Source organism: Truncatella angustata (genome assembly GCF_020726525.1).
Source record: "Truncatella angustata strain MPI-SDFR-AT-0073 chromosome Unknown BKA67scaffold_4, whole genome shotgun sequence".
Classification (NCBI taxonomy): Eukaryota; Fungi; Ascomycota; class Sordariomycetes; order Amphisphaeriales; family Sporocadaceae; genus Truncatella; species Truncatella angustata.
In genome coordinates, this window is record NW_025763384.1 from 942,752 (window position 1) to 967,988 (window position 25,237).

The 25,237-nt window shown below is 51.0% G+C and overlaps 7 protein-coding genes across 7 annotated transcripts; 4 read left to right on the forward strand and 3 right to left on the reverse strand.

Annotated features, from left to right (window-relative positions):
- Nucleotides 1-2,142: 2,142 nt before the first annotated feature.
- On the forward strand, nt 2,143-3,664 carry BKA67DRAFT_517449 (armadillo-type protein; the record flags this gene model as incomplete). The annotated part of the gene is made up of 4 exons (XM_046097908.1): nt 2,143-2,265; nt 2,320-2,598; nt 2,659-3,220; nt 3,276-3,664. The coding sequence occupies 4 exons, from the start codon at nt 2,143-2,145 to the stop codon at nt 3,662-3,664; spliced, it is 1,353 nt and encodes a 450-aa protein (XP_045958249.1).
- A 2,306-nt stretch (nt 3,665-5,970) lies between these two features.
- BKA67DRAFT_535328 (putative glucan endo-1,6-beta-glucosidase B) lies at nt 5,971-7,223 on the forward strand (the record flags this gene model as incomplete). The annotated part of the gene is made up of 3 exons (XM_046100001.1): nt 5,971-6,365; nt 6,427-7,088; nt 7,156-7,223. 3 exons carry the CDS (start codon nt 5,971-5,973, stop codon nt 7,221-7,223), a joined length of 1,125 nt encoding a protein of 374 aa, XP_045958250.1.
- Nucleotides 7,224-7,550: 327 nt separating this feature from the next.
- On the reverse strand, nt 7,551-9,458 carry BKA67DRAFT_563848 (phosphatase 2C-like domain-containing protein). Its single transcript, XM_046102682.1, has one exon. It carries the CDS (start codon nt 9,270-9,272, stop codon nt 7,782-7,784), a length of 1,491 nt encoding a protein of 496 aa, XP_045958251.1. The 5' UTR covers nt 9,273-9,458; the 3' UTR covers nt 7,551-7,781.
- A 2,441-nt stretch (nt 9,459-11,899) lies between these two features.
- Nucleotides 11,900-15,442, forward strand: BKA67DRAFT_517900 (uncharacterized protein; the record flags this gene model as incomplete). Its single annotated transcript, XM_046097954.1, has 2 exons — nt 11,900-12,084; nt 12,181-15,442. 2 exons carry the CDS (start codon nt 11,900-11,902, stop codon nt 15,440-15,442), a joined length of 3,447 nt encoding a protein of 1,148 aa, XP_045958252.1.
- Nucleotides 15,443-15,759: 317 nt separating this feature from the next.
- BKA67DRAFT_266784 (dolichol phosphate-mannose biosynthesis regulatory) lies at nt 15,760-16,606 on the reverse strand. The gene is made up of 3 exons (XM_046095853.1): nt 16,514-16,606; nt 16,353-16,433; nt 15,760-16,266 (listed from the first exon to the last, which is right to left on the reverse strand). The coding sequence occupies exons 1-3, from the start codon at nt 16,514-16,516 to the stop codon at nt 16,078-16,080; spliced, it is 273 nt and encodes a 90-aa protein (XP_045958253.1). The 5' UTR covers nt 16,517-16,606; the 3' UTR covers nt 15,760-16,077.
- Nucleotides 16,607-17,421: 815 nt separating this feature from the next.
- Nucleotides 17,422-20,043, forward strand: BKA67DRAFT_516611 (uncharacterized protein; the record flags this gene model as incomplete). Its single annotated transcript, XM_046097831.1, has 2 exons — nt 17,422-18,675; nt 18,742-20,043. The coding sequence occupies 2 exons, from the start codon at nt 17,422-17,424 to the stop codon at nt 20,041-20,043; spliced, it is 2,556 nt and encodes an 851-aa protein (XP_045958254.1).
- Nucleotides 20,044-23,874: 3,831 nt separating this feature from the next.
- Nucleotides 23,875-25,058, reverse strand: BKA67DRAFT_658323 (cytidine deaminase-like protein; the record flags this gene model as incomplete). The annotated part of the gene is made up of 8 exons (XM_046107261.1): nt 23,875-24,090; nt 24,163-24,230; nt 24,294-24,327; nt 24,389-24,449; nt 24,514-24,580; nt 24,642-24,736; nt 24,820-24,851; nt 24,912-25,058. 8 exons carry the CDS (start codon nt 25,056-25,058, stop codon nt 23,875-23,877), a joined length of 720 nt encoding a protein of 239 aa, XP_045958255.1.
- Between the last annotated feature and the right edge of the window lie 179 nt (nt 25,059-25,237).

Sequence of the window (25,237 nt, forward strand, 5' to 3'; positions counted from 1 at the left end):
TCGACTACCACCATTTGCGACCCACTACTTCTGCTCTCCCGTACGTCGATTCCATCCCACTGTACGTTAGCATTCTACCGTACGTCAATACTATACCACCGTACTTCGATATTGTTTTCCCTAGCGGATACACACGCTGCCTTGAAGCCCAGAGGACAGGCCTGTTGTATATATACTGTATACCTTGCATCTCCTCTTGGGCACTCGATCAGCGCGCTGTCACTATGACGACCGCCGTGAGTACCGATCTGGCTCCTTTGCCCAAAGGCTGTTCTGCATCGCTTCGCTCTATTGATAGGAAAATGGGTTCCTGGGTCAGACCAGATATCAAATCATTCCAGATCTTATGCTACGAGGCTGCTGGTAAACGGCACGCTCCAACACATCCAGCTAGTGCTGGCTCATGCTGAGAGTACCGGGCGAGTGCATGGACTGGCAGCGCAACTGTTGGCTATCCTGGGTAGTCCAATATGGACCGACAGGTCTACTGCTTGGAGATTTGTCTGTTGTCTCAACTGAAAACGTCGGCCTCCAAATACGCCCCTGGCTATTCTCACTGAAGAAATCATCGTCGTTTTACACAAGTTTTATTGCCAAACCCCCCAGCACAAGATTCTGGCCTATAAGTCCATGTTTCACACAGTCTACTGGCTCACAATATTTGGGCATTTGTTTGCTCCAGGTTACCGACCCTTTTGACAAGCGTCATGCTGTTTTACACTGTGCTCATTTTCGACACTTTGGCGTGCTCACTATTTCGTGTACATGAGCTAACCGTCTTGATTGCAGGCTCAAGGACGTTTCTCAGCTTACAGCCTGAGCAATACCACCTCGATCGAAAATCCACTTCAGACCATGACGCCTTCTTTTGGAAACAACGGCTGGAAGCCAGATTCGATCTGGTCAAACGGCAGGAATGTCATCGGCAGCACATACTCCTCTCAAAGGGATCCTCCAGGCTCGAGGGGTTCTGATGAAGCTTCACCCACAACTGTGTCTGGCTCAGCGCAACTGACTTACCAGTCTGAAGCTGACACGCCTATCTGGAACCGTTCCAACACCTGGGGTGCTCTGAACGGGTCAGCTCAAGGAAGATCCAGTTCTGGCACTGCATCACCAAGTCAAACGCGAGACGCTCTTGTCCAGCAGAGCCTCCCGGAACCTCGCCCTTTCCAAACACGGCCCAGTAAAGTGCAAAATGGCGCTGGGTTTCCCGCGCGTACAAACACCAACAATAGCTTTGCGCAGGCCTTTGGCGGTACCAACGATAGCCTAGACAACGGCTTGCCCTACTCGACTGGGAACCAAAACTCCGCTTTCGAAACGACTGCCCCCTTCAAAAGGGGTTCGCAAGGGGACTTCCCAAGCTTTGGTCAGAATCGGGAAAATAGCATATCTGGCCAGCGTGCCAATGAGTTCAGCAGCCAGACAACTCCTGGGTCAATCAGCCACGATAATCCACAGTATCCATTCGACGGGACATCAAGGGGCTCCATCTCGCGACCATCCGCTCCTCACCAGTCAATCTCCTACCCCGCCAGTGTTATCCCTAATCGAACTTTACCCCCGCCACAGCCTGTTTCGGACCAAAGTCTCTCGAACCGCCTCTTAGGCTCTCTCAGCATCAGTAGCAACCGTGGCAACGACAATGGCTTCAATCCCACAACTCGTGCATTCAATCCTGATCCCTTGCAACAGCCCTGGAGTGGTGATGCAACAACCGACGGGCGAGGGTTCAATCAGACTTATCAGCAACAGGATCCATATCTCGACCAAATTCCTATCTCGTATACGGATCTCAAGAGAGGCTCGATCGACAGAGCCTCTCCCGTCAGCGCTTCATTCTCTAGAAATGGTGTACCTAGCCCACGCTACACCCCTGGTAACGGATCTCGGCAAGAATCGTGGTCCCAAAGTAGGCCGATCTCGCGAGGCCCTTCCATTCCCCATGAATTTGAACGACATGCTGCTGCAGCGTATTCGCAAGCTTCCGGCAACTACTACCCCAATGGCACGTACTACGGCAACAACTTTCCCGCGCCGTATGTCCAGCAAATGCCGACATATGATATCTATAGTCAGAACGGCGGATACAGAAGTCCCATGCCCATGTCTTCGTATGGCTTAATGAATCATCAATACATGCCACAAGTCTCGGTTCCTGTCCGCCCGAGCAGGGACCAGGATCCCGGGAAGGGGATCAGAAGTTTACTGCTTGAGGAATTCAGGAAAAGCCATCGAAACAATAAACACTACGAGTTGAAAGTATGGTCTCCTCTTGATCCAAGTTTACCGGGCTATCGCTAATCTTACTTGTAGGACATTTTTGGTCATGTGGTTGAGTTCAGTGGTGACCAACACGGGTCCAGATTTATCCAAGAGAAGCTCAAAAGTGCCAATAGCGACGAGAAGGACCTGGTTTTCCAGGAGATCAAGAGCAATGCTGTTCAGCTTATGAAGGACGTCTTTGGCAACTACGTCATACAAAAGTTCTTCGAGCATGGCAGTCAAGTCCAGAAGACTGTTCTTACAAAAGCCATGAAGGGGAAGGTTGCAGACCTGTCTAAGCAGTTATATGCGTGCCGGGTTGTCCAAACGGTAAGCCAAACCAGGACCTCTTTCCACTGATACGATTAACCTGAGCTGACGGTGCAACAGGCCCTAGAGCATGTCCTTGTCGACCAGCAGGAAGATATCATTGAGGAAATCAAGCCACATCTCGAAACTATCGTGAAGGACAATAACGGCAACCACGTGGTTCAGAAATGCATGTCTGTGGCACCTCGCGTGATCCTTCCTTTCATTATGGCTACTTTCCGTGGTTCGATCAGGAGTATATCGACCAACCAATTCGGCTGTCGTGTCATTCAGCGAATAATAGACTACGGCACACTCGAAGAGAAACGTGAACTCATGGCGGAGATTCATGCATGTGCGGTTCCCCTGATCATGGATATGTTCGGCAACTATGTCGCTCAATGGGTTTTCGAAAGCAAAGATGCGCCCCAGGAGGACAAGGACAGATTCGCCAATGTCGTTGTTGAACACCTCATTGAGTTCTCTACTAACAAGTGTGCTTCGAATGTTGTAGAGAAATGTCTGGAATTTGGTACGGTCGACTACCGTCGTGCCATCCTGACAAAGCTCATTACAGCGGATTCCAAGGGCCGCTCACCCCTTGACAAGATTATGCTTGACCAGTTCGGAAATTATGTAATTCGTAAGTTTCGGTTCCACCTGGGATTTGGGGGTTAATCAACTAATACGCTACACAGAGAAGGGTATTAAACACCTGGAGGATCAAGATAGAACTAAGTTTCTGGACGAGATGGAGCGACGATTCTTAGTTCTGAACAGGAATACCGATAGCCGCACCATACGCCAACTGGGGGTCATCGAGAAAATACTGGAAAAATATAAGCAAGAGCGCGAAGCCAACGCGAAGACGGGTTCAGCTCAGCAGGCTGAGCTCCACATTGACGTCCACACCACAGCAAACACCCCAGCTTTAACAAGTGAGAACAGCAGCCCCAAGAGCGCAAGTTCTCCGAGCACCAAGTCTGGTGATGAGACAGTCGCTGAGACCGGCAAAGCAACAGTTGATGCTTCTCTTTCTATCAATGGCCAACCCGAGGTTGTAGACGTTGACGGCGTCGTGGGCTAAGATCATATGCTCTGAAGCCTCACGGTAGTATCTTCGCTGCCACTTGGGACCGTCATGTTTTTATTCGCGTCAAACTCGTTTCTTGGAAATACTCAGCATCACCTAACTTACAATCGTAATGGGCTATAGTGTCAGTTTATACGGAGGTCATCTAATACACACGGAAGGCGCATATTTGCACCGGGCACATTTACAGCACGAGAGACATTGAAAGAAAGGGGGAGGGCGACTCGGGCGACTTGCCCGTCTAAAGTTGCATACACGGATCGATATACTTGGATTTTAAGGTACGGACGGGAGCACGGTATCCTTACGTACTTGCTTGTTATGAACATTGAAACGCCATAGCGGACAAAGGTATGGGGCCTCACAAATATGATGGTGCACAAAAAGCGATTGGGTGCGGATTCACACAGGATCGGGGAAATTTTCAGACTCGGGCGTTCAGTCATGGGCAGATGCAAAAGCGTTTACTCTGTCTATGACCATAGGTAGATTGGCGATTCAAGTATTTACGAAATAGACCAAGATGTCCTTTCATGTCAAATCATCGTACAGTCATTCGTAGACGGACATCTACCAGCGTAATCGTAACAACCGAATTTGTCGTGTTTAACACCGCTACTGGCTCCACGAATCGCAGTTTACTCTCATAACTTTCGAAGTAAATCCAATGACATAAACATAAAAGTCCACTATGCTAACAACCAATTCTAGCGCCTGTAAGACTTGTAACCACCACTTGCAAATCTCCTCAAGGCCTAGACTTCCTTCTCAGTCGGGTCAAGTTCGTATCTGTGTTCCGGAACGAGGCCTACAAAATCAGATTTTTCAATCGTATTGTTCTCATTTCTCTCTCCAGGAATTGAATGGGACTGATATAGGGTTGTCGACCCTGAATGCTGGAAAACCTTGGGGCTCCCTCTTGAATCTTCGTCAGCGTGCACCGCCCGCTGTCCGTTGCTTTGCTTTGCTACTACTTTCTTTTTGAATGACCCTATTCATTGGGGGTGTTGATCTTGCCTCTTGCGTGTGACGGATCAACTTTACTTGAGATCGTAAAGGATTCGAGTGACGACGTGGCACGGTCCGGGGTTTAGGTTAATCGTCACCGAAACGCTACGGAGAGATGATATAAGGTAGTTGGCGCACAGTAGCTGTAGTTATAAAGCAGGAGGGCCACTAACGCACCTCCAGGCAGGGGCCGCGTTCTGAAAATAGAAACATCACGCGGACCGAGTTGCAGTACTATGGTATGGAGGGCAACGGGGCAGGTACCAAGTCGATTGCATGGGTGTTCTTCCGCGATGTTAAGCTCCGAGCCACTTGTGCCTTCTCTTCGAAAGAACTCGCCCCCGATGCCCTTTTCAAGACCTAATACCATAGTAAGGTGGAAGCCATGTTTAAGGCAGGTATTTTCCGGTGCTACCTTTTTGTATTCGTGGGGGGTCCAATCATTTGTATTGGAAAAGAGAGTGCACCAATCGGCTTATTGGGATAGAGGGGCTTTTTCTCATAAAAGGTCTCAGGGCTGTATAAATCGAGTGATGAATAGGACGGCATTGACCTCGGAGCATTTGCAAAAGGACAGAGCCCTTCAAGCAGGAGTTTTTGAGGTGGTCACGCAGATCTTTGCAACCTGACTCTCCAGCAACGCATTTGTTGTGACATGCTGGTAAAATCCTGCGGCCGGACGTCATTCCCGGCGCTCTGTCATCATTGTAGAATCCAGCGCTTCCTATTTCGGCTCGCGCCGTTCTACACACTTCTGTATTGGCCGATGACGATGGGACTGTTGATCAGCCCGCGGCGTACAAGTGAGCATGTCTTACTGAGCTGGGGCGTTTTCCATGATCCCGTCTGGTAATATCGTTGCCCTAATCACTGAGTTATGTCACTGTTGAGGAAACCCCTTCCTCCCATCCCCTAGCAGGGTTAACTCGAAGCCAAGCTTCCTTCGTCTGAACACCGAACTACATCTTCAGCAGATCATTTCTGTTTCCTTTATATGGCCATGGGCCATGGCTCATTGCTATTCATTGCATCGGTGTAATACTGGGGGACGGTGAGCAGGGGGGCTGAGAAGTAGAGAGTATATGTATGCTTCCTGTCACTCTTTGCCTTGACATCGCAAGTCTGCGTTGATCTTGATCATTATCCCATCATCATTCTAGCAACCACCCCCCCCCCCCCCCCCCCCCCCCAGATATTCCACATTTGTGACTCAAGGGGCAGAGTTAGAGGGGCACCAATAGTCGAGTGTTTCAGCAAAGACGGCGTCCTTGCAAAGGAGCGTGCTGGCACTCATGTCTACCCTCGCCGTGGTGCATGCATGGCTGCCCCCGAGTACCCCACTCCGGGGTGTGAACCTCGGTGGCCAGTTTGTCGTCGAACCCTGGATGATGAGTGATGAATGGAGCAAAATGGGATGTTCTGGCCAGAACGATGAGTGGAGCTGCGTGAAGTCGCTCGGCCAGGAGAAGGCGGATGCCGCGTTCCAAGGCCACTGGGGCCGCTGGATCCAGGAGTCTGACTTCGATAATATCAAAAGCTATGGGCTAAACGCCGTGAGGATACCGACGGGCTACTGGATGAACGAGAACCTGGTCAAGGACGGAGAGTACTTCCCAAAGGGAGGGCTAGAGTACCTCTTGAAGATCTGCGGCTGGGCGGCTGAGAGGAATATCTACGTGGTCCTCGAGTAGGCTTCTTCTGTTCTCGGCATTATTTTCCCCTTCGATTGCTAACGGGGAAATTATCAGCCAACACGGTGCTCCGGGAGCCCAGGCATCCAACAACGCCTTCACAGGCCACTCGACCTCGCCAGGATTCTACACGCCCGAGAACTACGATCGCGGCGTCGAGTACGTCGCCTGGCTGGCGAACCTCACACACACCCGCAGCGAGATGCGCACCGTTGGCACGATCGGCGTGCTTAACGAGCCGCTGAACTGGGACAGCAAGGTCTCCTCCCTGCTATCGGACTTCTACCCGGCGGCGTACAAGGCGATCCGGGACGCCGAGCCTTCGGGGGCCAGGAGGTTGCACGTCCAGTTCATGGGCTCGCTCTGGGGCTCCGGTTCGCCGGCGCAGGGCCTTCCCGCGGGCTACGGCGACGTGTCGTTCGAGGACCACCGGTACCTGAAGTGGGACACCAGCGTCGAGGTGTCGCACGAGGCGTACATCTCCGCCAGCTGCGGGAGCGACCGGCCGGCGGACGGCGAGACCCCGACATACGTGACCGAGTGGAGCCTGAGCCCGCCGGACGACGTCGAGGGCACGGACGGCTGGAGCAAGGACGGCCAGAAGGCCTTCTACTCGAGCTGGTTCGCGGCGCAGGTCAAGGGGTACGAGAAGAGCACGGGCGGTTGGACGTACTGGGCGTACAAGAGTGACCTCGGGGATTACAGGTGGAGTTACAAGGGTAGGTCATTTCCTGACCAGTCCTTGCTTGGGTTGCTGATCTGAAAGTACTGACAAATTGAATGTAGATGGCGTTAGTGCCGGTGTGATCCCGAAGGACATCAGCAGCATCTCGAGCAGCTCGGCGTGTGGTTGACTCACGCAGGGGTTGTTCTTCGATAGGCTTGTAACGTTATTACTCGTTCTGTTGCGCATGGATTAACAGCATGCGAGATCAAGCATTTGCTGGCGTTTGGTATGATACCGAGCTTCATCGTTTATTGCTTGTTTGTATAATTACCAGAAACATATTTAGGCCTATGCGTTGTGTTATATTGTAATCAAACCACGAGAAGGTCCTGTTATAAGTTGGGATAGTCTTGTGTACTGGTAGACTGATTCTTCGAAGTGCGTTCATAATAGATATATGTTTCGGTATAACCACAGTGGAATCTCTACAATGCGAGGCTAGGGAATGTGGGAGCCGTGATCAACTTCCAGTTTGTTTACTTGGTTTATTCGCGTAATGTACATTTTAATTCATGCAACATTCTATGTGATGGAATGGCGAAACATCACGATGTGATAAAACTCGTCGTCAATACCACAGGCTGACTGTACGACGAGTGGACCTTGACAGACTCGACGGGGCACAATCGACTCCAAAGGGCGCAAAAGAACAGACCTCTGGTCACTTCCCAAAGAAAGAACCAAGTTACTCGCCTCGCCTCCCCCCAAAGAACACAACTTGAACAGTGGCATCGTCTCTGATCCATCTTGACAACGGTGAAGTAAAACTCAAGGCACCTCGAACCATCTCATCATGCTTTCCTCCCAGACCGTTACGAATCAGGTGAACCGCTGCATTTGAGTCTTGGTAAGTTGCCCTGGCCTCTGAGTACCAGCAAGCAGCCCTATTACCAAACCTTACTGGCTCTGGAGACTGCACGGAAGTGTTTGTTTCATGCTCAGGCTGGGGACTCTTCTGTAAATCCGACCAGCGGCTCACAAGGTCAATCGCATTCTGGTTACCCATCGTATCCCACAGGCCGTCTGTGGCTTGGATTAAAACGCATGGATGTCCGCTCTTTGGCAATTCAATCGTGTTTACCACGGGGGAAGCAGTGAGGTATGGACCGTCTCCGAAGCCAGGGTAGCGTGAATCACTCGGTTGTCTGAAATCATTGTACTCGTCACGAAGCCTACCTCGAAGCTCTTTGTCCCATTTGTAGAGACCGTCCCCAAATGTACGCGAGGGCATCATGCCGTATACACGGCCTTTGCTGAGGAAGATGTTGGGTTCATCGGGAAATTGTGCTTTCAGCCTAGCGATCTCGTCCTTGTTGCGACCGGTTTGATCCTTGGTTAAGGCTCTGGCTTTCCACTTGCCATCGGGCGTCTTGTAGCCTATAACCGCTCGGCAGTCTCCCGTATTTGCTACGTGCAGCTTCCCAGACGATGGATCGTACAAAGTGAGCAGAGCACAAGCGCCAGACTGGGCAGGCTTCAGTTTTTCGACCTTTTCTGAGTATGGCAAGTCGCTCTCAATGATGACTTTTGCCGATTTGACCAGAGCATCATCGAGATTTCTGAAGGCGGATCCGATTGCCTCGTGGATCTGAGCATCAGAGATAACACCGTTCTCGGGCTCAATATTTCGCAGAGCTTGCTGGACGTAAGGCAACAATTGTTTGGTGAGAAGCTTTGAGGTGTGCCAGCCGTTGTGTCCATCGAATACTCCCCATGCCATCCACTCTGAGCCATCTCCGGTCTTCAGCGGGCTTTCGAATTTTCCATGAACAGATGCATCTTCGTTGATAGCGTTGGAGCCAAGCTCGGCGCCATCGTATCTTTCGACACCTCGAACATTTCCATCACGGCAGGAGAACGCGCCCGCGTTTAGTCGCCTCTCAACGTCTTCTATAGTGATAGCAGGCGAGTAATCGATCCTGTCTGACGGGCCCAAATTGTTCAAATCTGGGACTTTGTTGGCTCCAACGTCCTTGGTCTGCCCTGCGACGCCGGCACCTGCAGCATACTCGTAAGCCAAGAAGGCTGAACCTAACCCACCAAGTACCAGAAGAGTGTTACTAGCACCCTTCAGCTTTGTATCGCTGGTGAAAGAGCGTGCTTGAGATGTTGCAATCTTTGTTGTCGCAACTGCCACAAGACGCGGAGCGCGTCGGACGAGTTGCTGCGTCATCATGACTGCTGATTGCAGTTTGTAGCGGGAGCCTGATTGTCGCGTTTGGAAAGACAGCAGACGAGGACTGAACTGCTCTGACTTGAGTTTGAGTAGGTAGCTAGAGAGTCGTGTTTTGTGGAACACACTGAAAAACTGTAATTCTTCGAATGAATGACACTCAGTGGTTGTGACTTCCCACTGTCAAAGTGGTAGGTAGCCTATGCTGCACAATAGCCCCGAAAGTTGACTGGGCACATACACTTTCTCAAATTATGTCTTTAAGTCACACTTTCACTTTTGTTTCCTTGTCAGCATTATACGAGATAGTAATCATTACTTTGAGATTTGTCACGGAATTTCTTCATAGAGCACAACATTCTGGAGTATCTAGAGTAGAACGGAAGGGGTTGCCTATGCAGGGACCAGACAAGTTCACAATTAACCTTAGTTTAGTCCAAGTTAGAGTAGTCTAAGGTTAGTGTGAATTATATCGACCCAGTCCTGCCATTGCCTAACGTTAGATGATGTAGGGCGCTCTGTTGTCACCTAGACTAGACTAGACTAGAGAAAAAACGATTGACCTTGTTCGTGATAAGCTGTAAGGCGCAATGGGGAAGAGTGATGGAGGCAGTGGTGAATCGCTGCAAGCGAGTGACATATTGAGGAACCGACGTCCTCCAGGTGGTCTAGAGCAGACCGCTTCGTCGCTCTTGAATTATAGTATGCATCCTCAAGGTGCAGGATGGTTGGATGGGTTTGGACGCTGAGCAAATGCGATTATAGTGGAGCTTATCCGCACTCCACTGGAAATGGATAACTACAGTGCTGATACTGGATGGTGGGACACTTAGTCCCGTGGCCACTATAGGCTATCACCGTAGCATGACAAGGGGTAAAGACGACAGCATGCCGCGCGCACCAAATGTTGTCAGCGTTTGTGGCACTGAAACCATCATTGGCCTGAGATTCAGATTTCTCCTTGGGCTACACATAAAAACGTTCAACGACACTGGCGGTGTTGGCCTAGCAGGATGCAAGCCTGGATCTGTCGTCGCTGGAGACGCAATCACTGGACGAGATTGCGATAAGATAAGCCGGCATACACACTGTATCTAATCGCTAATCACGGTGACGCAAGCAGGTATATACTTCAGTCAGGCTCACCTTATTGTGCCCGCAGCTTGTTCTCAACACATTCATCTTCTAGTACATTCCAGAAACCCACAACAAAAGCCGTTGTTAATGCAGTCGGTTATCTACGGTAGAGAAGCGCCGTGGGCTGCTCACTGATGGCATCAGCTGACCCCGATTCTCGTTGTGCACCCTCCATGTAGGTGAGCTCCATACGACAATGTTCCAAGGTCACTTAGTCACGTTGGACCGTTGGGCCTGGGCAAACTTTCGAATCGATGATTCCCAAATCCCATCAACTCACGTCGATCCGGAAAGCTTAAAATAATATTTGGTACCCCCATCACCAGGACATGCCAAACCATAAGGTTAGCCGGAGTTGCTGATGTATCTGCATTGCTTGGGAAGCCAAGGTGGTCAGAAGACAAAGAACAAGATGGCGCAGGGGCTGCCTCGTGTGTGGCGGCAAGGTGAGTCTTCTGGGGAGTCTCACATGAATTCGGCAGTGTTTGTCAGTCGCTGACAGCAAAACATCCCAATCGTGTTGCGAAATCGAATCCTGCATAGCTGAGAAGATGTTCCTCAGCTTGTTGTAGATTGAGGGGCTGAACCTGCGTCATCTCGTCCGACCTCTGGAGCTGGAGATCCCATCCCGCTGCTTTCCCCCCCAAAGTTGCTGCAAGATCCCCCGCCGACCCGCTAGCACCTTGTTACCCAAATGGCCGGCTTCAACATTAGTGGGATTAGTGAGCTCCAGCCACGCCTAAAGCGCCCATGCCCCATGCAGGGCACAAGGAACCAGAAGCATATTGCCTGGATCAGACCCATGCGATTGGCTCATCTGTCCTGCTATCTGGGCCTTTGTTGGACATGCCCGTGGCCCATGGCCTATCCCTGACCCAGCACATGTACTTGGGTACTGCTGCTGACCCTTGTTTCGGCATGACCATGCCCATCTGCCCCGCGCTTGTCATTGTCTAGGTATCGTCGCACCTCGCCTTGCTTGTCCGAGTCACCGGTCCTGACCTCGTCTCGTCCCGTCTCGTCTCGTCCTCGTCTCGCCCTTGCCGGCCTGACCAGTTCATCTTGCTCCTTCATCCATTCAACAACCCATCTACTATACCAACTGAGCCTGGCGATTTCTATACTGTGCATACTTCTAATAACGGGCCCAATCTGTGCCGTCGCCGTGCCTCCGTACACACTGGGTCACCTGTTCGACCGGACTAGATCGTCCGCTCCTTTATCCCCAACTTCCCCTCTCCCGCCAGTTGCGATATTCGGGCGCGTCCCTCGCGCTTGTCGTTCCGTGTCATCCCACTCGAGTCCGTCTATCTTGCAAACTTGATACTGTCGCACACCGCGAGCCATAGAGCTATCGAAACCCACACGTGAAGATCGTCGTTCGTCGTTCGGAGTAATACACAATCTGCGATACTCACTCTGAGTTAGGCTCCCAAGAGCCGCTCTGCTGGCGAGCAGGAAACTGCCCCCAGCATTCTAGTCATACTACTTGAATGCCTGGTTCGTCTCTCCGAGATCCTTCGCCGTCCTCGTCTTCCTCCGGGAAGAAAGGGGTTAAGAAACGGAAACAAAAGCTTACCAAGGCTTCTGATGATTCAGGCTCAAAGAAGAAGGATAAGAATGCTAAAGATACCGGAGGCGTCTTTGCGGCGGTGACCAAACATGGGGCCAAATTCTCGTAAGTATCGCCGCCATTTTCTCGTCATAGACAATCGCCAGGCCATCAAAATATAGCTGTAGAACCCCTCACTAATCCAAACACCTGTTCGTTCAGGGATGGCAGCCCTATCAAAGACCCGGCTCCTGTACCAGAATCTCCCCCAAGCCCAGAGCAGACTCCCGAGATGAAGCCTTCATCTCCGTCGACGATCCCGAACCATGGGAATCCAAACGCTGGAGTGTCTCCGCTTTTGGATGGTGTGACGGGGACATCGATCGCTACCAGCACTGCACCCAGCATGAGTGATTGGACAAAGAATCACGGAGCGCTTGCTGGTTCACCTAATCTCATCAGTTTGATGGGTGAATCACCACCCACTCAGCCATCCTCATACGAGGACCAAAAAGCACATCCTGCATGGGCAGCACAGCAAAGAAACCCGGTTAACAACTATGCGATTTCGGTTTCACCGCCCACAGGAACAAGGCGCCCGTTGAGTTTCCAAATGGATCATCATTTCCCAGGTCACGACCTTCGTTCACAAGCGTCTTCGCCTCCAGGCATCCGACGTAGCTCGATGCATTCTCCCTTCCCCCAACCTCGGGTCAACCCACCTTTGCCTCACCAAGCTCAAGCTCATTTCTATGGTACGCCCGAGGTTGACTTAGATCTTGGCCCCAAAGACGGTCTCAAAGCCGGCGAGCGTGGTTACTACTTCGGGTTTGACACATGGCCAACCTTGCACACTACTCATAGTGCGAGCAGCAACAATGTTGTTTTGGCAGGATATGAAGGAGGCTTGGATGTTTATTCAGTGTCGAAACGAGGCTTGGAAAACCTGACAAGCTTGAAAGGGCTGCGTGGAGGTGTCTACAACGCAAAAATCCTGCCTTGGAACAGTTCCTCCGGGTCTGCTGAAGTATATCCTTTGGTGGCTGTGGTCATCCATGGACCAGTCTTGCCGACACAGACTCCTGACATAGTCGAAACTCGATACGACGCCATGGGCAGCCCGAAACTGGACGGGGTCAATACTCCCCAATCAGAAAGCAGTCAACGCCCTATCGGTACAGCGAAGACGACGTCCACAATTGATGCGTATCAAACCACAGTTGAGATTTATTCACTGAGGACGAACAGCACAGTTTGCACTCTTCTACAGGCGCCCAGAATTCCGATCAAATCTTCTATCCAGAACCCGGTCTTCCGAAGCCCGCCCCCGACTGGCGCATTGCAAGTTCGAGCTGACAATGGAAGCGTTGTTGTTTCTTCCGGTACTACTGGAGAGTGTTGGGTTTTCCGGCAATTCAAGAATACCGACAAGGTAGAAGTTGAGTTTAGATGTGTGGGTAAGCTGTGGACGAGTCTGCAACAAGCTTTGAAGGCAACAGGTGATGCGACGCCCGAGGAAGGAAGAAGCAGCAGCCCCATTCCACCGCGACAAAACCCACAGATGCCTGTTGTTGCAATCCGTGGAAGATGGATTGCATACTGCCCTCCTGCACCATCGTCGCAGATAGCACTCAATGCGTCGATTGGTGTGACTATAGATGGCAGAGCACCTGGCTTGAACACACTTACGTCCCCGGTTCTGCCCGGCGAGAGCTCTGACGTGGATCAGCCTGATTCGAACGGGGTGATGAACAAGATTATGAGAGAAACCACTCAAGAGGTCATCCAAGGAGCGCGCTGGGTAGGCAAGCAGAGTCTGCAGCTGTGGAACAATTATTGGAAGCAGCCAAGTCCTCAGTCGCAAGGTCGACCGCAGTCCGTGGGCTCACCACCATGGAGTGCCCCGTTTTCGGGCAGAGCGGAAACGGCGCAATTTCCCCCGACATACGGTGTCTCTGGTCACGCAGTCACAAAGGATCCGGGTTTGGTTTCCATCCTGGATCTGGAAAGCTTGAACAATTCATCCTCTATTCATCACGTCACTACGTTCAAGGTACCGCTCGGCTGTAGCTTTTTGTCATTCTCGCCTACGGGTCTATCGTTGTTCACTGCCAGTACGAAAGGCGACGTACAAACTGTCTGGGATCTGATGCGAATCCAGCACAGTAAATCGTCAGCCCTGCAAAACTCTCCTGCATCAGGGAATGGACATTTGACTCGAGTCAGGCAGATCGCTCAATTCTCACGTATGACGGTAGCTCGGATCGTCGACGTTGCCTGGTCAAAGCCGAATGGAGAACGCGTTGCAATGGTAACCGAAAGAGGTACTGTTCACCTTCTAGACATGCCGCCGAGCGCCTATGCTTGGCCGCCTCCCCGTCGCCGTGCGAAAGCTGAGGAGCCCAGCTCAGCAGCCACGGAGAACCCGTCATCTGCTGTTTCTATGGCATCCAACGTTTTGACTTCGGCTTATGGCGCAGCACGACCACTAATCAATCACCGTCGCAGAAGTAGCTCTAATGCGAACGCAACATCTTCCTTGATGGATCACGCCAGCTATGGTGGCAAGGTGCTCGCTGCAGGCATCAGCCATTCGCTAGGGAACACGGCCACCGCGATCAATCAAATGCGCCAGAACGCTGAGAATCGTGTTAGTCTTCCGATGAGCAGTCAAATTCCTGGTCTCGCGTGTGTTACTTGGATCACAGGCCGGAGATATCCCACACTTTTCGTAGCTGGGGACGGACTGGTCAGACAATTCCCTAGCAAGACACGCAAGACAACAACCACAGGCAAACCCCGCGTTACACGCGGGACAAGATACAAGGACTTCAAGGTGAAATACTTGCCTAATGATGTGCTTGCACCTATCGTGAAGCGCCTCATCGAGCCAGAGGAGGACTTGGAATTGACAAATCCCGAATTTGACGGCGGAAACACGCTCGTGTTGAATCCGCGGCCGTCACCCGGTAAATTGGATCTGAGTCCGGAGGCGGCTATCCCTCACGCCGAGATAGAAACAAGTGCGCCTTACCAACCATTCCACACGGATCGACGCGTTGCGCTTTTTGAGTATAGCGTTGAAGCGGGACAAACGTCGCTGGCCGCTGTTACACAGCTTTTGGATGAGACCACGCTTGAGGAATATTCGGCGACTCCGCGCAAATCAAAGAAGAAGCAGCAACAGGGCAAGTCAGCTGTGAAGTCTGCAGCGTGGGCTTTTGGTCAGGCGATGACTGCCGTGAGGATCGACGTTGGTATCCCTGTCGCGATGGAAGACGATTTGAGCAGCAGCAGTCTAGACGAGCATCGTGCCTTGCCGGCCTCAGCCATTGAAAGGGTTATGCAGAGGGGCGATAACGATGCGCAGATTGTGATCACCACTCGGCGCCGTAGGGGTGGCAACCGTACTGCTGATGGGGACGAGGACGGATTCTTCGAGGATGACTGTGAAGTCCTCGACTTTGCTGACCAGAGAGTCTAGTTGAGAAACGGGGGTTCTCAATACTTTTTTTCTTTTTGACTGATTCTATATACGATTTCTTCGACTTTTGTGTGTTGGGAGCGAGGACGTTTTACATAGACGACGGATTGGTGGACTCTTGAGTGGGTTGATCGGTGGTTTTGCATTATCTGTTTTCTCGAGAAGAGCAACACTCATAGGCTCCGTTCCAAGACCATAACCAGCGCACCAGCTATTTTGTAGGCCGGTTGGCCATTGTCCTTCGCTTGGGTTTGAAGGACACTGCACTAGGAGTATAGGAGTTCAGTCTGGCACACGTGTGGTTTGGGACCGTCATAGCAATAGAGCTGCCCACACCAATCAGTCATAGGACACAAATAGATACATTCTCAGTCATTTCGATATATCCTTCCATTTACCCCTTGAAAACTGGTGCTGTGCATGCAAATAGTCTCCTTTATCGCACGTAGTCGTATGAATTATTACAAAGTCCTAGTAGATGGGGCGTTATTGCGACGCCTCGTTGATGGCAGGTTCGCGCAGATTGTGGCTTGTGAAACCCGTCACACCCTGATGTGCAGGATTCGGTGACATGCACATCCTCATAAACACCCGCCCAGGATGCACCCCTTCTCCCGTTGCTCGATCTGCACCACTTAAGCCTTCTTCTTGGCAGCGGCAGCCTTGGCCTTTGCGGCTCTCTTGCGGTTGCTTCGGATCATGACGACGCTGAGGAAGGAGCCCACGACGGCGGAGCCGAGCAGGATTAAGATGACAGGTATGCGGATGGCCCAGACACGAGGGGGGAAGATACTGTGGAGAGGGTGGTCTGCATCGACGAAGGGCTGTGACAAAGGGATATTAGACTTGGGGCAAGTTTCCCATGATGGGGAGGGGCCAGCAGGAGGGGGGTGGGGGAATGGTAACATACCATGGCCAGCGTCCAGATGGTGTAGTAGATGAAGACGGCGGAAGCAGCCACAAGCATGGCGAGACCGACAATTTTGTCGAGCTGTATTTGCGGCAAAGCTGGTCAGTCTCCTGTCGCATATACGAGTTTGCATCTTGGGGGGAGAGGGGGTCGAGGATTACCATTGTCAATTATTAAGATAGAAGGCAAACCTTCGCAAATGAGTGTAGTGAAGTAAAAAGAAAAAGAAGAGACGCGAGGAGTAGAAGGCGTGTTTTTCTGACTGCTTGGTCGCTGACTTTCGTTATAAATCTTTGGGAAGATTTGCGATACATACGACACGACGTATATGTAGACACAAATGCGATGAGCTGGCCGGAAATTCAGCCGAGTCCCAGCTCCAGCTCCCTCTTTCCCCTAATTGAAAGTCAAGTCGAGCCAGGGGGGGGAGCCGTCAGTCGCGCTTGCCAACGCGGAGAAAGAAACAGCGGCCCTTCGATTCAAAGTACTCCACGGAGTAACCTTAAGGTGTGCAAGCAGGCAAGTACTGTAGCAAGGGGGGGGGGGCTCGCCAAAAGTCGAGGTAGAGCTTCGCGTCGCACCAACAGGATAACCAACGGAATGACCAATAGAATCAGGTGACGACTCTGAAGTTCCGGGCCCCACACTTCAGCCTCGCCGTAGAGCTCCTGCAGGCAAGGTTTGGAACCTACCAAAAAGTTCTAACTCATGTAGATAGTTAACTTGGGCCTGCGTCTGGATAGCTTCGAAACCGCACTTCCAAACTTGCATTTATCGTCGCAAGCTGCGGCTCGCCTCCTCTCCGTGCCTTCATCACTGTTGAACGAGTACCAGGCAAGGCGCAATCTGTCGACCAGCATTTGGAACCTGCAGATTGGCTTCTCCTGCAAAAATAGAAATAAACCCGAGACTGTCATTGTTGGCTCCGTGCTAGCAAACGGCCATGTCTTCCAAATCGCCTTCGCCCTTGCCGCACCGGGAGCGGCCAGCCGTGGAATCGAGGGACTCGGGATCGCCGTCGGAAGTTCGCGACAATGATGGGGACACGTCAATCAAGGAGCGACCCGCCATGCCGTCTAGGACCTCGAGGTCGCCATCACAACAACGCGACCGTCCTGCTGAGAGGCCACGCCGTCCTCGCAACGGGACCGACAGTTATCGGCCTGGCGCACGCGACCGCAACAACGACGGGCCACGACGCCCACGTTCCCCCCCACCCAAGCGCAAGGCCGCACCTGTCGCGCCGCCCACGGAGGAGGAGAAGCAGGCCGCTGCCCGCGCAGAGTACGAGAAGCTCTTGACCATGAGATCTGGAGGCACCTACATCCCGCCCGCCCGTTTGCGCGCACTGCAAGCCCAGATCACGGACAAGACGAGCAAGGAATATCAGCGCATGGCCTGGGAGGCCCTCAAGAAGTCCATCAACGGTCTGATCAACAAGGTCAACGTCGCCAACATCAAGCACATTGTTCCCGAGCTGTTCAACGAGAACCTCGTCCGTGGCAGAGGACTGTTCTGCCGCAGTATCATGAAGGCACAGGCTGCGTCGCTGCCCTTCACGCCCATCTACGCCGCGTTCGCCGCCATTGTAAACACGAAACTGCCGCAGGTTGGAGAGCTGCTGGTCTCAAGACTGGTCATGTCCTTCCGCAAGGGCTTCAAGAGGAATGACAAGGCCGTCTGCTTGTCCTCGGTCATGTTTCTTGCGCACCTGGTCAACCAGCAGGTCGTACACGAAATGCTCGTCGCCCAGATTCTGCTTCTACTTTTACAAAAGCCCACGGACGATTCCGTCGAGATTGCCATTGCTCTGATCAAGGAGGTCGGCGCCCATCTCGAGGAGTTCTCCGCACCCATCAGCAATGCCGTCTGGGAACAGTTCAGGAACATTCTTCACGAGGCCGACATCGACAAGAGGGTTCAGTACATGGTCGAGGTGGCATTCCAAGTGCGCAAGGACAAGTTCAAGGACAACCCGCCTGTCAGAGAGGAGCTCGATTTGATTGAGGAGGAAGACCAGATTACCCACAATATCGCCCTGGATGCCGATATCAATGTTCAGGATAGTCTTAACATATTCAAATTCGATGAGAACTGGGAGGAGAACGAAGCGGCGTACAAGAAACTCAGAGCCGAAATCCTCGGCGAGGGAAGCGATTATGAGGACGACGATGATGAGGACGACGAGAGTTCAGACGAGGAGGACGGGGAACAAAAGGCCATCGAGATCAAGGATCAGTCTAATACTGATCTGGTCAACCTGCGGAAAACCATTTACCTCACTATCCAATCCGCGATTGATCCCGAGGAAGCTGTACACAAGGTAAGCGGCCAGCTAACTCCGTTCTTGTTGTAATAAGAGTTTTTGTGAGACTAACACCTACCTTAGCTTCTCAAGGTTCAAATACCTGCTGGCTTTGAACATGAACTAATATCCATGGTCGTTGAATGCTGCTCGCAAGAGAAGACATATACGAAATTCTTTGGGCTCATTGGTGAACGTTTGGCCAAAATCAATCGAGATAAGATGATGCTTTTCGAGGATTCGTTCAGAAAATACTACGAGACCATTCATCGATACGAGAACAACCGACTTCGCAATATCGCCCAGTTTTTCGGTCATCTCTTCGCATCTGATGCCATTGGCTGGTACGTTCTGGAGGTTATCCGCCTCAACGAGGAGGAGACGACGAGTTCTTCTCGTATTTTTATCAAAATTCTCTTCAACGAGATTTCGGAGGAACTTGGTATGCCCAAGTTGCAGACACGGATGAAGGATGATATTCTACAACCAAACCTTGAGGGACTGTTCCCACGCGATAACCCCAAGAACATCCGGTTTTCCATCAACTATTTCACCAGTATCGGCATGGGTCCTCTTACCGAGGACATGCGACAGCGCCTTGCGACCATGCCCAAACCCGCATTGCCCGCACCGCCTGCTAGGGATGATTCAGACTCGGAATCAGTCTCTAGCTATTCATCATACACAGGCTCGTCTTACTCGTCACGATCTCGCTCACGGACACCACCGCGACGAGCCATCGACACGAGAGGCCGCTCTCTGTCGCGCACGCCGCCTAGACGTGGCAGATCGTACTCATACGACAGCCGTAGCAAGAGCTATTCCCGCTCCCGATCACGGTCCTACAGCGTGTCCCGTAGCCCACCTCGCAAGGCTGCCAAGAGAGATGACTCGTATTCGAGAAGCCCCCCACCGCGCACAGCTCGTCGCAATGTAGCCGACTCTCGTTCCCGCAGTCCGGTGCCAAAGAACGGCAAAGGCAGGGCTCGTTCGTATAGCAGCCGTGGACGCAGCCCGACCCGGTCACCACGTTCGCGGTCACGCTCATACAGCTCATCCCGATCGCGCAGCCCACCGCCACGGAAAGCCCCAACAAAGGTTGCCAAGCGGGCATCGTATTCTCGTAGCCCTTCACCACCACCAAAGCGGACTACACGTCGCAATGGTAGCTATTCTCGTTCACCTTCACCGCCTGGTCGTCGTGGTCGGCCGGCTTCACGGTCCGTCTCCCCACCAAGGAGACGTAGAAACACAAGTAGTGTGAGCAGTGCGCCCCGGAAGCGAAGATATAGTGGCAGCGGGTCCGATAGTGAAGGTGGTGGCGCGCCACTCAAGAAGCGACGATACAGCACGGTAAGCCGCGGCAGTGTCCGGGGTGGTAAATAGGATATTGCGATGCTCGCCATTCTTGTAAAATAAGCCAGAAGCAGCAGATTGTATACTATTAGTTGTGTACATGTTTATTCGGACAGGACGATACTATGTACCTAGCGGCAGGAGTCTTTAAGTTTCATGGACGACTAACAACACGGACGTAGGCCAAAAGGCGGCAGATTGTATAGTTTGTTCAATATGACAACGATCGAACGGGGAATGAGAACATCTTAGGGCGGACAAAAGAGATCATCAGCGTAATCAGTTAGTGTTCTATTCTATTAAACAAATAAAAGGTTCGTAATTACTTCGTCACGTTTTGCGTCGGCCGCTTTCTGTGAACCCTTATCAGTGAAACATAAAATAGAATCAAAAAGAAGATAATGAATGATGACGATTCTGAACGTGGCAAGTACTGCGATTGATCCTGTACACCCTATCTAGACGTACTCCAAGTAGACACTACATGGCAGAGCTTTGTTCACAGCAATTCTAACCCTCACGAAGGGGATCGGTCGTGTTGGAGGGATGCATGCAAATGCATATGCCATGCAAGGCGGCTTCCGATCGAGATTATCTCTTTCACTGCAATTTTAGGCTTGCACCAGAGGCCATCAAGGAAAGGCTTCGTGGTTGGCATGCTTTGTTAGTCAGCGTATGTGTGCTGGAACAGACATTGGGGTTGGGAGCTGTGTGAGCTGTGTTGGTATACAGAAGCCTCGGTCTAGTGATATACGGGTCTCGAATTAGGTGTTTGATGTGAAACTCCGTACATGGCTTTCTTGTAGACCTATTCCTTGCCATTTAGAGATGAGATGGACATGGTCCTGATACTCTAAAGTTCGTCGAGCTAATAGTCATTCCGAAGACCTAGCTTAAGAAATACAAAGGCTCTCAACTAATTGCACAGCTAGTCAGTGATACGAGGAACCGTACATGGTGCCGATGTCCCGCTCATGAGGGTTGATATAGCAGTGAACTTTTTTTTGAAAGCGAAGTAGCCAGGGATGGGGGAGGCGGGCACCTCTAAGAGGCACTGTGGTGAGGGCGAAATCAATGTGGGTGAATCTCCTGTAAGATTTTGTCTGTGGCATGCGAAGCCTCATGCGGTGTAACATGGGGCCAGCTCTGTCCTGACGAGCTGAGGAATCTTTGATTTGGAGGCGGAAACTCTGGATCCTCGTTGCATATGCGTCTAGCGTCTTATCACACTCCTAGGGTCTCTATATTTGACACTCCTTGAATCTGTATGGAGAGAACAGCGCGCAGTTCTCTGCGGTCCTCTATGCGTGAAAAGTTTGCATTAAATGCTTTGTTGTCTGTTGACAATCGTTTTGGGCCTTAGCAGCAGTATCGTAGTCCCATATTGTTTCTATCTCTCATGGTGGCTAATCAGGGCTGGTTCACTCGGTCCTAGCGATGCAGGTGGTATAATAAACGACGACCGTGTCGCAAGCTCGTTCCTTAGCGTTGTGTTGCTTGTCAACAGTCCACATCTTCTTTTGTCGTTCTTCTATCTGGCATACAACACACTCATCATCCAGCTGGAGGTGGCGAGAGGATGAGAGCAGTTCAGTGGAAGGTACAAGGCGTTATGTGTCACCGGCCATAGGTGTGTTAGAATCTATACACCCCAATAAAGACTAAAGAGCTGAACAAATAGCCAGCGGTAAGCAGTACTCAACATATCGGCTTCAACTCCTGCCTAAATACAGTAGAGCGCTTATCGTCATGAGTATCTTCCTGCATTGGACACTGTCGAATGATTTCTACACATTGGTAGCAAAAGGATAATGTTTCGACGCTAAAGACTTCCCGGCAATCCACTATGACTAGGCTTTCCCAGACACGAAAATCGCGTTTGGTTACCCTAGTGTCTCTATGATAGTATTCATCTTGGTCTTCTTCGTAGCCACGCTAGTTCTTGTCAGCTTGGCTCTACGCCAGATGCCCGGATATATAAAGGCACCAAAAGAATGCACAGCGATACAGACATGAGTAGTCACTTCGAACGACCAAAACCACTTGGTCAAGACCCATATGATGCAGAGATACACTCGTACGAAACGCGCCTTGTTTGCGACGCACGAGGACTTGAATCAGCTGATATGCGGGCATGCATCTCAGAGCGAGAGAGAGAGAGTGGGGAGAACGAAGAACTGGTTGGACATGTAGAATGAAGCCTACAAGCGGATGATATCAGTAGTCCTTTAGAAGGGCGGCATTACATATGGGTAAGAGAGCTTAGTCCCCACGAACAGCTCACAAAAGATTGTGCAAGTAATACATGAGCTTCTTGTCTCTGTAGATAACACATTTTTTGGGAGGACAACATGTGACAAGTGGAGGATGGAGCTGACTACATCGAAAAACTTACATCAGTAGATAGAGGCCCTTTCAGTATTTCGTGTTTTGCGACACATCACAACTTGCTGTGCCAATATAAACTTGCTATTGATATCCAGCCAAGAATTGTGGCAGTCGATGGTCCCTCGAACACTTTTACAGTGTACAAAATTAGTAGTAAATATGCCTTTAACGTACCCTCACTGGATCATGACTTGTATTGATTTCGATGCTACGACCGTGGTCTTCATGATTTGAGTTTTCATGTTCACAGTGAAGATTCTGCCACCTATATGTACTGGTCAACGAGTCGTATTTTTACACAATCCTGTGTTCGGGAAATCCATGCGAATCACAGTCCAGTCGATTTGTGACGTCCTTCAGTATAGCTCTTGCTCACGCGATTGTGATCACCAAGATCCTCTGTATGCAATCCCCCAAATGCTGGTTCTGGTCGGGCTTTGGGCTTCCCTACCATAGGCTTGATACTGTCTCGTGCTGGTTGTACACCGACATTCAGCCAAACGAAGTCAAAAGTGCGGCGGATTTCTTCCAGCAGAACAATATGTTAAAGATTTCGGCGAAGCAGAAATTTGTTGCAAGTGGTCAAGTGTGCTCTGAACATTCCATACTACACATGGACCCTCATGTCTTTTATCTACATTCTAAATCTTCACTGCAATTTTAACCCTCGTAAAGGGTCCCAGGACGATATTTTGCTCGCATTGCAGGCTGTGTCGGGGCTATGCGATGGGCGGTGCAGACGTGCATTCGTCTCTCAGATTTGGCCAATCCAAGTGCTTGTTGTCTTTGGTTAGAAGTATCACACTCTGTCAGATGACTATGTCACGTTTGTGGCCGTGCTGTAATAAAATATAAAAACCAGACGAACTGCTTTGTTGAAAGTAAGGCACTGTTTTCTTGTGTAATTGGACCTCTCTCATAAGGCTAAAGTTGCCGAGAAGAGAATTGAGAACAAAGGTTGCTCTGCATGGACATGCTAATTTTTTCCACAGCGGACCGTCCCGGTAGGCATCATGGTCATCTTTGTTCAGGTCCCGCAGATCCAATCAGTAAAATCCACAACGACGACTTTCTGTCCCCATCTCGCTGTGTTGAAGTATGATGATGCACCATACATTACATACACCTACCCATGCGTTGGTTGAGTAGCCTAACGGCATAATTTTACAATAAGTCTTCTTCGGGATCAAATCCTTCGTCTATACGAACAAAAGTAAGTCAACGTAATCCATACACTATTACTCATATCATTTCTCCTCCGACTATTTGTGAGCCTGCGTTAATACGTTTGACATGCGTACGACCTATCAAGACACGGCTCATGTGCTCTCGAGTCGACACACACCTTAATAGTCAGGCAATATACTACTATTTCAAAGTATCAGATGCACAAGGTTCCACTGTTGGCCCAATTTCTGTGGAGATTATCTCACAGGCTACCATCTCCTCATATACGTCACACCAGCCTGCCTATCAAAGTCCATCCACGTCCCTCCTCGAGCTCGCCGTCACATTAGAGCAAGTAGTACCGCCCCTCGTCGCACTAGGTACCCGAAAACATTCGTTGGGACAAACCGCGCTGGCATTATACTGCCATGAAAACAGGGGATCGGTCTCGTTCGTCAGAATCTGCCCCAGCATCACCGTCTGATACCCGGGCAATTGGCGAGACTGCTGGAAGACGTCGTACTATGAGGCGTCAGAAAGGTTGCCACCGGTTGCCGCCTCACCACGAGAAAGGGGAAAGGGGGAGCCTCTTACGCTGCTAAGTGTCATAACGCCCCAGCCGACATTATAGTTGTGCTGGATCGTGGTTCCATACACGTATTCTATACAATGCAATTATTCAGTATATCTAGAAAGAACGATATACTCGCAGATGGAACCCATACCCTTGAAACCAGCCCATCGAATAGCACTCGCGCACTATGTTTGTTTTTTTGATTAGCAATTCATCATTTGCAATGCTGATAAGGCATCTTCATACCATAGGACATGATTCGGCGTTGGTATAGAGGGAAAGCTCCCCCCACGCGGCATATATCTCACTGAACACGGTCAACTGCCCTGAACCACAAGCTGCGGCAATGGGGGACCCCGTCAGGTACCTACGTGGGAGTCATGCCCATATCAGCAAACTTCGCAGTGCACGCGTTGATTGCCGAGATCTCGCCATGGACTTTTCCATCCCTCATCAGTAATCCGCGGAGTCAGATAAGGGGGCCAGGAGACGCTCTCACTTGTCGGGTCGCCGGTCCGGAAATTGGCACCTTCGCACACGACCTCGTCGGCGGTATGGTTGACAATAATTGCCCCGAAAGCCGCGAACGGGCACCTTGTACCTTATTTAGCTTTCCGGACAAAGTTGCTCGAGCATCAATCGATCAATCAAGCAAGCGAGCAGCAAACAAGTCTTACGGGCCGCTTTGGCGGTACAAAGCTTCATTCGTCTGGGTAACCCGATCAGCGAACCAGTACCACACAGGACTTGAGGGTGCTTCTTCCCTTACCTTCCGCATATAACTTGCTCGCTTTTCCCATGGAATTGAGTTGACCGTCAGCCCGGACATATCTTGATCATCGTTAGGGATCGTGAAGTGAGCAGCACAGGTGGCGACGACGATGCCCAGGGCTACTAGAGAGCGTGAAACAAGCATAGTGTACGGCAAGAACGGGGAGAAATCGAGAAAGACGAGGCGCCAGTTCAAGTCAATTCATCATGCCGACTCAACCTTTATATGCATACTCGGATGTCGGTCGATCGGCGACATGGGCTCTATCGGATCAAGGCCGATTTGATAGGTCCCACATGATTCGACGTGACGTCCACCTTATA